General features: G+C 42.1%; 1 protein-coding gene across 11 annotated transcripts in view; it reads left to right on the top strand.

The window, feature by feature from the left end:
• Positions 1 to 11,178, top strand: part of PDE4B (phosphodiesterase 4B) — a 524,480-nt gene extending 513,302 nt beyond the window's left edge. For all 11 annotated transcript variants that reach the window (XM_036077702.2, XM_036077701.2, XM_078072990.1 and 8 more), the window contains 5 exons: positions 1,786 to 1,885; positions 4,115 to 4,269; positions 4,381 to 4,503; positions 5,211 to 5,393; positions 8,761 to 11,178. In XM_036077702.2, the coding sequence (XP_035933595.1) occupies positions 1,786 to 1,885; positions 4,115 to 4,269; positions 4,381 to 4,503; positions 5,211 to 5,393; positions 8,761 to 9,126 (927 nt within the window). In that variant the 3' untranslated portion in view covers positions 9,127 to 11,178. The remainder of the gene's footprint in view (positions 1 to 1,785; positions 1,886 to 4,114; positions 4,270 to 4,380; positions 4,504 to 5,210; positions 5,394 to 8,760) is intronic.
• The last annotated feature ends 1,457 nt before the right edge of the window (positions 11,179 to 12,635 follow it).

Raw genomic sequence — 12,635 nt, 5'->3', positions numbered from 1 at the left:
AGAGAGAGAGTACAGACAAGTGGGGGTAGGGGCAGAGGGGGAGAGAGAATCTCAAGCAGACTCCCCGCTGAGTGCAGAGCCTGACACGGGGCTCAATTTCATGATCCTGAGATCATGATATGAGCAGAAATCAAGAGGCAGACGCTTAACCGAATAAACCACCCAGGTGCCCCCAGGGTGCTTTATTTTTCTTTGCATCTCCAGTATCTAATAAGTGTCCAGTTTAGCATCTAGTATTTAGTTTATCCTCAGTATGCGTATACTGATCTTAACTGCGCACACCATCCCAAACACTGTGAAGGATAGCACAGAAATATAATATGAAATGTCCTATATAGTTCCTGTTGGGAATAAGCATCCATAGCCTTAGTCTCCTAAGAATTCATAAAACTGATTCTATGGGTTGAAGAAAAAGTAACTGAATATCTAGAACTAAATATCTAGAATTAATAATGCTGAAGCAAAGGGGAACAGTGTTCCATTTTGCTAGACATCTTGCTAGAAGGTGGCTGTGACTCCTTCCTTAGTAGATTAATGCATTTCCATGCACCGATGTTAGCAGCAATGTGCCCAGCAGCCCATATTCTTCTTTGACATACAGCAACGGTAGTCAGGTTCTTCCAAAATGCGTAGGCTCACTACAGAAGGGGACTTGCCAACCCCTATCCAGCCCCACCATATTCACAGGTTCAGTTTGGAAGGTGAAAAAAGATTAAACTGGCCACAACTCTATTGTTTGGGTTCCATATTTCCTGAGAAAAGAAATCCAAGAGGACAGGAAAGTGAGATGGAGCTGAGGCTGTTTTATCCCCTGAAGGAGAGAAACAGTATTATTTGTATGTTCTGTATAAGGATTATAGAGTGGGTCAGCACTGTTCGTCAACTACCCTCTGTTATTGATAGGATACCTATTGTGTAGCCGGAAATTGACCACTGGGGGCCACACGTGTTTAGAGAAGGGAGAGCTCAACGTGTCCTTGAGCAGTTAGCCTTCATGGGAGAGGTGGACACTGAGCTGGCATTTGAAGGATCCGAAGATAAAATAAGTAATCACAGAGGATGAGGACAGACCTTACAGCCAGAGAAAGACCTTTTAGTCAGAAGGAATGTATATCTACACAAATGCTAGGTTTAAGTTATCGTGGACAGATGGGGGCAGAAGAGGCTTCACAACATGGCGTGAAGGAGTGGAGCAGTGAGGCATTAGGTTTCACTTCTTAGGGAAGTTCTCAGATCTTGCCCATAGTAAACATTTAGCACATAGGAATTGAAGGAGTGGATGAATGAATGAATATATGAAAGCTTCTGACCACACTACAAATTTAGCTTTGGGAAATAATTTATTGCCAGTCTTATGAGTTTGGAATTTAGCCTTTCTTCTTTAAGTTACTCAGCCTGAAAACATGAATGTTGTTGTATCTCAGCGCAGAGCCAGTCTGACTTTCTTTTTTGACTTATATGTGCTCGTGTTACATAAGCACCATTCTGCCGTACACCTGATCCAGGAAACAAACATCAGGCCCCACCTGATCACTCATCATGAGCATGGTGCTAATGCCTTCCTATAAGCTCGATGTGGGCATGGGCTTACGCCATCATCCCTTTCACATTAGACCTTATGATGATGGATAGAATCTACATTTAATTAGTGCATTGAGACATTATACCACATCAGCAAACAATCCTTCTCCCAACAAGAATGAAACGGGATACTTTAATATGAAACTGAATAAGCAGGATAGGCCAATGGGACATAGAGTTAAATGTGCTCGTTTTGTTCTGCAGGCCGTCTTCACCGATTTGGAAATTCTGGCCGCCATTTTTGCAGCTGCTATCCATGACGTTGATCACCCTGGAGTCTCCAACCAGTTTCTCATCAACACAAGTGAGTTCACTACTGGAACAGTCATTTGAGATAATTGTATGATTCGTTGCTTCATTTTTTCCCCCCTAATGTTTTCATTATGGATGATAATAAGGGTAATAATGAGGTAATCCTTCCATTCCACTCAAGCTGGTCAGAACTTTCCTGGATACTGTGTCCAGTCTGGCAACATAATTTTTGAGCTGCATGGAGAACTTGGAAAGGGTCAGAGGGGAGCCATAAAAAGTACTCTACATTTGGAAAATACAATACATGAGGAAAGACTAACAGATGTGGGATTATCCAGTAAGGACAAAGAAAGGCTTGGGGATAACGTGATAATGATTTTCAATGTTATGCAGGACTCTCACATAGAACATGGTGACCCACTGGTGTCCCTCTTTACTGAGGAGACAGGCCCAAATGAGCATGGGAACCTCCACAAAGAAATAAGACTCCAAAGAAAGCACTGGAATGCTTGGTCTATAGTAGGGAAGATGACCTCAGTGACATTTAGTGCTGGTCCAGTCTTAGGATCCCAAGCTATACGCAGTGATTTTGTCATGCTGAAAATGTTTAGTAGCCATGCTAATGAGAATCCATGAATTTTCTCAGTTAGTGCACTATTTCTAAACGCTAAAATTCTCAGTGATTTTGTCATGCTGAAAATGTTTAGTAGCCATGCTAATGAAAATCCATGAATTTTCTCAGTTAGTGCACTATTTTTTTTTTTTTTTTAAAGATTTTATTTATTTATTTGAGAGAGAGAGAATGAGAGAGAGCGAGTACATGAGAGGGGGGAGGGTCAGAGGGAGAAGCAGACTCCCTGCTGAGCAGGGAGCCCTATGCGGGACTCGATCCAGGGACTCCAGGATCATGACCTGAGCCGAAGACAGTCGCTTAACCAACTGAGCCACCCAGGCGCCCTAGTGCACTATTTCTAAACGCTAAAAATCTCAGTACTTTTCCTTCTGAGAATATTGGCTATCCAGTTGTGGTCATCATTAACATCAAGTGCTGATGGTTTTATAGAAATGTTTGAGCTCCTTGCTATAAAAGAGGCCCTGTCCTACTTTATCATCAGAATATCTGAATGATCTAGATGTGGTGTAGATTCATTTTTAACCTTGTTCTTCTACTGAAAGAATAGAAACTTCGGGCAACTACGTAGCTATTGGATTATATCAGTGGGCATGGTGTGTGTCACATATCAATCTATACACTGGCCAGGTAGCTTCACACAGAAAAAAAATGGTCTTTCTGTTACAGCCACCGACAACCTAGAACATAGAAAGCCAGTTTGCAGATCTGGGATTGATTACAGGTGAACAGGGCAGGAGTGCTGAAATGACTTCATATATCCCACCACGTATTCTGAGGATGTAACATGAAGAACACAGTTAAAACAATGGTATATGAGTGACAACATCTGCAATGAGTAACCTCTCGCCATCACTTGGCTATTATTCCTTATTAAGAGAAAATGTTCCTTCTGGAATTTGTTGACCGTATTCTCCAGTGCAGACCAGGGCTCTACCTAACAGAAGATGTCTGTGATTCTTCTGTGTGAATGGCAGGCTGGAAGCTGTCATTTAGGTACAGATGTGACTATTTCTGACATATAGGGCCAGAGGACAGAAACTCTGACATCAAGATTGTTCTAAAAAATTATTAATGTTTCATTGCCGTATTTGTAGAAAGCTCCAAAGAGCTAAATTATTTGGATAAAACAAAATTTCACACTCAACGCTGTTATCATCTTTGAAAAATTAGAAAGTCACAAGTGACAGGACTGGGGAATCTATAAAAAGTGAAATAGTTTGAAAATGCTAATACATATGATAAAGTTGAGTGGCATTGTCCGTTTATTCCTTCCCAAAGCACAAAATGTGTGAAGACATAAAGGAAATTACAAACTGAGATAAAAATAGGGTTTAGTTGCTTGGAAATGCACTTACCTAATGTTAAATTCTTAATGTGAAATGAAGAAGAAGAAAAAGGATTTTAAAATACCGTGAATTTTAGTCAAAGAGAAAGCTTATGCACCAATATCTACGACAAGCATGTTTTGCTTGGAAACTGACTACTCCCCCTTGAAGAGGGCAACTGTTTCTCTGATGAGAAATGATATGTGAATCTTGGTTCCTGACATCATTTGGAGAGAACTGGATCTGATTTCACACTGAAGTCATGCCAACGTTGGAATTATAGCCCTTCCTTATTAAGTCATCATTTTTCCTTGTTTATCAGATTCAGAACTCGCTTTGATGTATAATGATGAATCTGTGTTGGAAAACCATCACCTTGCTGTGGGTTTCAAACTGCTGCAGGAAGAACACTGTGACATCTTCCAGAATCTCAGCAAGAAGCAACGCCAGACGCTCAGGAAAATGGTTATCGACATGGTAAGACTTCCTTTCGACATCCTTCACTTACCTTTCCCTTCTCAGGAGGAGAAACACCATTCTCTCTGATAAACTGAGTTTCCTGAGAGTTTCATTTTCCTTTTACCCTAGGTGTTAGCAACGGATATGTCCAAACATATGAGTCTGCTGGCAGATCTGAAGACAATGGTAGAAACAAAGAAAGTTACAAGTTCAGGTGTTCTTCTCCTGGACAACTACACGGATCGTATACAGGTATTTGATGAAAGCCTTTGATTTACCACAAAGCCAAACCAAACTAAACCAAACAACAGTTAAAAAATGAAAACAAACATCGGTCCAGTTAGTCTCATATCTGGTTATTATTACAACTTGGGCTTATTTTCAGAACAAGCTAAGGAAAATGGACATTCAAGTTTATCCTCGAATTTATGAAGAAAAACATAACCCTATTTATTGAATTGCTGAGTTCTAAAAATAAATGGCAAAATCCATTTGTAATAGGGGATACGTGACTGCTGGTCCCCAAAGCTCGTGTTTGGATATAAATCCCATTGACTTGAAGACTGTTAGGTCTGTTTTGATTATACAAACTGCCATCAGCTGGTCTATTTCCACAAGTGGAAAATATGAAGACATCTACTTTGAGTAATTCTTTGCATTTTTTCCAAACTGGGAAAGGGAAACGATGGTAGCATTTGACCTCTAATGTCCCTTCCAATTTTTACATTCAATGACTGTCAATCTGAGAAGACACACATTTTCCCTTGCAGGACTCCTGTAATGGTAAATAAGCAAGGCTGGCCAGCGTCACTGTAATACCATTTTTTGGTGCACACACCACAATTATAATGCAACTAAAATGTTCCTGGGTTTGGTACCAAATGTACTAGTACAGGAGGCATGAGATGTTCTGGTAGTATTTACACTTTTATGGGATTTTCAAAACTTGATGATTCCAGGTCCTTCGCAACATGGTACACTGTGCAGACCTGAGCAACCCCACCAAGTCCTTGGAATTGTATCGGCAGTGGACAGACCGCATCATGGAGGAATTTTTCCAGCAGGGCGACAAAGAGCGGGAGAGGGGAATGGAGATTAGCCCAATGTGCGACAAGCACACGGCTTCTGTGGAAAAATCCCAGGTATCTAATATGAAATTTTCAAAGTTTCTGTGAGCTCTGCTGATTGTAGAACTGGAGGGTTCTAGCTAATTCCTGAGGTTATAAGGAAGCAACGACCCATTTAGTTCCATTCTACTTGTGACTCATTTGCCTTCTCCATTACACTAAATTTCACAGGGTGGAGGCAAAGCCGTACTCAGAAACTCATCGAAGTTTGGTCTCTGTATTCTCAAGCAGTTTAGAGAGTTGCCTGTGACCTTAGCAAATCCAGCTGACTGAACTCAGAGCTGCTGCCTCCTCCCCATCCCTCCAGATTTCTCTTATCCCTGTCCTTATCCAGGAGCTCAACTCTTCATCCTTGCTTCCTCCGCCCTGTGTCTGTTGTCTCTCCATAATCAAGTGCACGGCCAAGGGTGAATCTCATCCCGCATACCTCTTCTACCTCACAGTCGACGCCCTTTCCCGTGTCCCCTTCCAAGGTTGCTTCTCTACCTCTGAGGACACGCTGACATCTTTGGGTTGTGTCCAAAGCTACAAATTCCCTGCGCGCCGAGGACTGGGGACAATATGCTTGAGGAAGGGGCAATGCAGAAATGCCTCAGATACTTCTAGCTGATACTGGAAAGTATCAATAGCCCTACAAAGGCTTCAGGGCCTGCTGAAATGTTATTTTTTTTTCAGGGCAACATATAGTCCTGATTGAGAGGGTCTATAGGCTATTCTAGGTCTTTATCACAAAAGCATGAGGAGGGCTTTTTGTTAGTGTTTATCCTTTTTCCCTGCTACCTGCTACCCCCAAACTTACATATACTTAAAATATCAATGCAAAGTACCCTTGCAGTTATTATTTTAAAGATTTATTTATTTATTTATTTGACAGAGAGAGAGACAGCTAGAGAGGAAACACAAGCGGGGCGTGTGGGAGAGGGAGAAGCAGGCTTCCCGCTGAGCAGGGAGCCTGATGCGGGGCTCGATCCCAGGACCCTGGGATCATGACCTGAGCCGAAGGCAGACACTTAACTGACTGAGCCACCCAAGTGCCCTTGCAGTTATTATTTTATTGTTTTTTTTAAAGGAACCCAGTCAAATGAGTTTAAAATCTGTGAAAGTGCTCTAAAAGTCTAATATGCTATAAAAATGCATGCTAGCATTCAGTTGTCAGGGCCAATTCAAATCCCCTAAACCCTTAATTTGAACAATTAGTTAGTTAATTAATTAATCAAAATAATGCCCAGTTATTATCAACAGTGATGTTGTATATTTATATGGTGTTTTATGTGGTTTTCCACACATTTTCCCAGAACTTGTCCTGTTTGAACCCCCACACAGCTTTGTGAGATAGACACAACAGCTATTTTCCCCGTGCATCAGGTGGAGAAGCTGTCCCCTTGGCTCATTTCACCAGCTCCCAAGTGACCCAGCTGCCCTCTGCCCAGAGCTCTTCCCTCTCCATCACTGTAGCAGGTCTCCCTGTTGCCATGACATCATGGTCCATTCTGGTGTTTCCCGCAGATGGGCTCTGGCAAGCATTGTCTGAGTCATCTGGCAATAAAGCCCTTGACTAGGTGCTGTTAGGATTTGTAGAGCTCTCTCATCCCGGGGCCCAGCAAATAAGCAACTAGAGGCTACCGTTCAAAAAAGTTCTGAGCATTTAGCAGAAGCAAAGCAAATGAAGAAAGGAAATGATTGCACGGTGTTCATCTCATTCCATTTTCTCCATTTCCTTGAGCTTGTTTTTTCAGGTCCCTGGAAAACACCTTGAAAATAGTCTCTCAAATCCATTAAATACACATAAAGAAGGAAAAGGGAGTGGGTGGAAGCAAGAGAAATATCTGAATCATCTGCAGTCAAGTTCCAGTGCAGATCAGAGATGTCCCTGACTTTGGTGTGAGTTATGTTAAGACTAGGGAAGCACCAGGGAGGAGAAGATAGACGATAGATAGGTCAATAGATAGGTGATAGATAGATCGATAGATGATAGATATAAATATATAGATACAGGTAGATATAGATATAAAAGAGTCACATATGAACTTCGATGTATTAAATGATTTGCAAAAAAAAAAAAAAAAATGATTTGCCAAAAACCAGAATGTTGTTAAAGGAAAGGTTTCCAGGGGTGCCTGGGTGGCTCAGTTGGTTAAGCGACTGCCTTCGGCTCAGGTCATGATCTCAGGGTCCTGGGATCGAGCCCCACATCGGGCTCCCTGCTCCGCAGGAAGCCTGCTTCTCCCTCTCCCACTCCCCTTGCTTGTGTTCCCTCTCTCGCTGTCTCTCTGTCTCTGTTAATTAATTAAATAAATAAAATCTTAAAAAAAAAAAAAGGAAAGGTTTCCAGTAGTGTGGAAAGAGAGCTGTATCATGTCCCATGGATGCATATACATTGCTCTTGCTCATTTACCTCTGCAACCGGACCCAGCATCTCTCCAGTCCCCCAGACCAGGACAGGGGAATTCCATTCCCTCATTCAACTAGTGCCTATTCTTTTTCACAACCTGCCCCCACCCCCAGTGTTTCCTGTTTGTCCGACAATGGAGAGGTCAGCATAAGGCCACAGAGCCAGCTCATGCAGGATGCATAGCCCCTGTGTAAACCATAACAGAGCCATAAGCCTCGTATTTATTCACAGGAACACTAGCAAAGGAACTGCTTAATTGTTTTTATTTTCCCTCCTTTCTCCTGATGGAAGTGACCGTACCCTGTGGATCTAAGACAATTGCAGACATGTCCACAGAGGGGAGATTTGTTTGTTTAGGCGCTGGAAGTATATTCAGATGTTTTACCAAAGTCGTCTACAAACAAAAGCATTCCACGGAACTTGAGAAATTTCAGAGTCATCAGGGGCTGTCTCCTCTTCATTTTGGAATGGCAGCATATTTTAAATTTATCAGGGAAAGAATCTTGAGTCAGAACTCATTAGACCTGGAGCTTCCTTCTTCGGAGAATGACTCACAGAATCCAAGTAGTGACAAAGTCATTCCCAACCAGAGTTACATCCAGACTTCTTATCTGGCACACAGAAGAGGAAAAGTAGTCAGTTATAGTGAGACAAACACAGGCTTGGGAATCAGACGGAGCTGGGTCAAAGTCCCAGCTCTACCACTTACCGGCTCTGTGATCTCTGACAAGATATTTCATCTCAATGAGTCTTAGCTTCCTCCTTTGTAAAGGGTGGGTAACAATACTTACTTTGCGGACATAAGAGCAATAATGTATATATTACATCCAGGGCATGGTGTACCGTATAGTACGTGCTCAAATAGGGGAATCCATCCTTATTGATCTCTCTTAGCTTGTTGTGCCTCTTTCTTCGCCTAGAAACCAGAACAACTTGTTTGGTTTTCAAGAGCCCATCATAATAATCGACATGTAACTTATTTTTTTCCAGGTTGGTTTCATTGACTACATCGTGCATCCACTGTGGGAGACCTGGGCAGATCTGGTGCAGCCTGACGCCCAGGACATTCTGGATACGTTGGAAGATAACAGGAACTGGTACCAGAGCATGATACCCCAGAGCCCCTCCCCGCCGCCGGACGAGCAGGGCAGAGACTGTCAGGGTCTGATGGAGAAGTTCCAATTTGAACTGACCCTTGAAGAGGAGGATTCCGAAGGCCCTGACAAAGAGGGAGAGGGTCACAATTATTTCAGCAGCACAAAGACGCTTTGTGTGATTGACCCTGACCATAGGGATTCGCTAGGAGAGACTGATGGAGACACTGGGGCAGAAGACAAGTCCCCGATTGACACATAATTGCCTTCTCCGTGTGGAGATGAACATTCCACCTTTGACAAGCATGCCAGCTGGATGGTAGGGCCAGCCCATCATGGGGGCGTAGGCCTGCACGGGACAAGGGCCATGTGGCCTCTCCAGTTACTTGAGTTGGGAGCCAGAATGCGAGACCATGAAGCAAACAGCAGTTCAGAAAATCCCACGGTTGACTTGCCTTGTTTGCAAGCTTAGTGGAGAGCTGAAGCTTTATCTGGTACTGGAGGCCAAGGTCAGATCCTGAGTAAATGGCTTGAAAATGGAAGACACAAAACTGAGAGATTTTTTTTCTGCACTAAGTTTTGGGAATCTGTCCCCCCTAGTGACTGAACTGACTGATTAATAACTTCATTTATGAATCTGCTCACCTGTCCCCTTGTCTGCCAACCTGTGTGCCTTTTTTGTAAAACATTTTCACGTCTTTAAAATGCCTGTTGAATACCTAGAGTTTAGTATCAACTTCTACACGGATAAGCGTTCAAAGTTGACATAAACTTTTTTGACTCTTTCTGGGAAAAAAAAAAAGGAAAGAAAATGGTCTTCCTTCTTTCTTGGGCAATATCTTTCACTTTACTACAGTTACTTTTGCAAATAGAAAGGATACGCTTCTAACCACATTCTACTTCCTTCCCCTATGGTCCCATCCAGCTTCACAGTTGCCCGTATAACTTATCTCTGTCTGCCTGCTTACAGCAGTATTTTTTTCTCCTCTTAGAACTTCACTTTTTGTGCTGCAAACAGAAGAAAAGTGAACAAACTGAGAGGTAGGAAGGGGTAGTCATGTCATTCCCAATAACAGTCTGTGTAAAATTCAGCTCGATGAGGCAGTGCGCCATGTTGTGTCCCGTAGCCCTGAGCCCCTGGGCCCTGCACACACACCCCATCCTGTCCCCTCCCCCCCTCGTTCTCTACCCAGTGACACACCGTTTCCAATCTGATGCTGCCGTCTTTCTCTTGAACTGCCTTCTGCGCTAACACCTCCATTTCTGTTTATAACAGTATATTTATTACTTCATGTATATAATGTAATGTTTTGTAAGTTATTAATTTATATATCTAACATTGCCTGCCAATGGTGGTGTTACATTTGTGTAGAAAACTCTGCCTAAGAGTTGCGACTTTTCTTGTAACATTTTGTATGGTGTATTATATAACCTGGACATCGCTTAAGAGAGACATACGACCCCCTCCCCGGTGAGGACATCTGTGGGCTTTTATTCAGAAGGTCTGCCCTCTTCCCTGTCTGAGTTGCTCATACTGCACAACCCCTTTGTGAACCAGTTTTGGAAACAGGATTCTCACATTCGATACTAAATGGTTTATACTGAGCTTTTACTTTTGTATAGTTTGATAGGGGTAGGGGGCAAGGGGATGTAGTTTTCACCCATGTTCTATCCAAATCTGTGTCTGCGTGAGTTGGGTTATAACTGGGTTCTACTCTCATTGTGGCTTTGGCTTAAACAGCAACACTACATTTGCTCACAGACGGTTCTTCTAAGTGTTCCCAAACTACTGATTTTGAAGCAAAAGCCTCCTGCCAGCCGTTAAGCAGGAATGTCATGTTCCAATTAATTACAAAAAAACAAACAAACAATAAAACAATGTGAATTTTATAATAAAATGTGAACTGATGTAGTAAATTATGCAAATGTGAAGCTTCTGATAACACTTGTTAGGCCTCTTATTGGCTTCCGTCTCCCATTTGTAAAATATATTCCAAGCTTTCAGTTCAGCATTGTAACTCACTAGTTAAAGAAATGGCACAAATGTGCATGACCAATGGGTTTGTATGTCTATTTACACTGCATATTTCAGGTGGACATTTTATTGTTTTCAAAAGTTTCTCACAATGTATGTTATAGTATTATTATTATTATATATTGTGCTCAGATGCATTCGTAAGAGACTTTTATATGAAGTGAATAAACAAAAGCATGATTAGATTAGACTGTAGGCCCAATTATTTTGTGGTTAGTTCTGACCTATTAAAAGCAGATATTTCTTTCTCTTCTCTCCTACCCTACCCCACAAAGAAAACCAACCACTTTGCCTGGCCAACCTCTCAACTGAAGTTTCAGAATCTGTGTCCAAAAAGTCCCCTAGCTTGGAACGTTTCACATGTTCTTAGCAAATATCCACACAGCTCAGTGATGCGGGAGGTGGTTAAAGAAAAGCAAACAAAACCACTGTAAGAATCTGGAAAGTTTAATCCACTAGATAAACCAAGGGAATCTCCAACTTGGCTGGGTCCTCCAGAAAAATGAATCATAGCATCACAGAACATTAGCTTCATGTAGTCAAGTGGTCCCACTGATTCAGTTGACACATGAAGAATCTGAGGTCCAAAGAGTCATCTTCAAGCACCATTGACAGAGCACTGGTTCATGGTCTTTTCGATGATGCATGGAGTCTCCTATTGATCACATGGTTATGCTTTTCTTTCTGGAAAGAGCTTTATAAATTTCATAGGCAGAATACTTAAATGCTCTGTTGAAATTTTAAAATCACCTTTAAAAAATGTTATCCTGGGGTGCCTAGGTAGCTCAGTCGTTAAGCGTCTGCCTTCTGCTCAGGTCATGATCCCAGGGTCCTGGGATCGAGCCCCACATCGGGCTCCCTGCTCCGCGGGAAGCCTGCCTCTCCCTCTCCCATTCCCCCTGCTTGTGTTCCCTCTCTCGCTGTGTCTTTCTCTGTCAAATAAATAAATAAAATCTTAAAAAAATAAAATAAAAAATGTTATCCTAAGAAGTGTGTGTGTGTGTGTGTGTGTGTGTGTGTGTGGTGAAAGGCCACAAACAAGAATCAGCAGGTTAACGTAATATTTTAACCACAGGGAAATGTTTGTGAACTAGTAAGTGGGTCTGCTCTAGAAGAATTCCACTCAAGAAACTAAAATTACTGAATTTCTTTACAAAGACAAGATGAGCCAACATTGCAGAACCAGTCTGCCTGCCGGTTGTAGAGCTGATGTTTACGGCACTTAGCTACCATCCCTGATTTCTGATTCCACCCCCATCCCTGAGCTCTTACAGATTAAGTGACAAAGTGAATTGGTTAGCATAGTCACAGGTGTGACTTTTATAAAGTCTACAGCTATAAATATTTATAAATATGTGCAGGTATGTTTTCTACAGGGAAATGTTTTTTAATCCTTGCTGCAAATAAGAATCACCTGAAGAATAAATTTTTTTTTAAATATTAATGTTTGGGTCCCACCCACAATCCTAGATTCTGTTTGAATTCCCAAGAGCCCTGGGGACCAGATTTTTAAAATTTTCCCCAGATGCAATTTGAGTGGAGAGCTATCGCTCCTGAAGAGAGAGTCATGCTTGGAGCTAAGGCTTTTGTCAGTCCGTTCAGGCTGCTATAATAAAGCACCACAGACTGGGCAGCTTAAAAACAACAGGAATTTATTTCTCACAATTCCGGAGGCTGGGAAGTCTAAAATTAAGGTACCAGCATAGTCACGTTCTGGTGAGGGCCCACTTCCTGGA

The sequence above is a fragment of the Halichoerus grypus genome, chromosome 5 (assembly GCF_964656455.1).
Source record: "Halichoerus grypus chromosome 5, mHalGry1.hap1.1, whole genome shotgun sequence".
Classification (NCBI taxonomy): domain Eukaryota; kingdom Metazoa; phylum Chordata; class Mammalia; order Carnivora; family Phocidae; genus Halichoerus; species Halichoerus grypus.
This window is presented reverse-complemented; position numbering and strand designations above follow the sequence as displayed.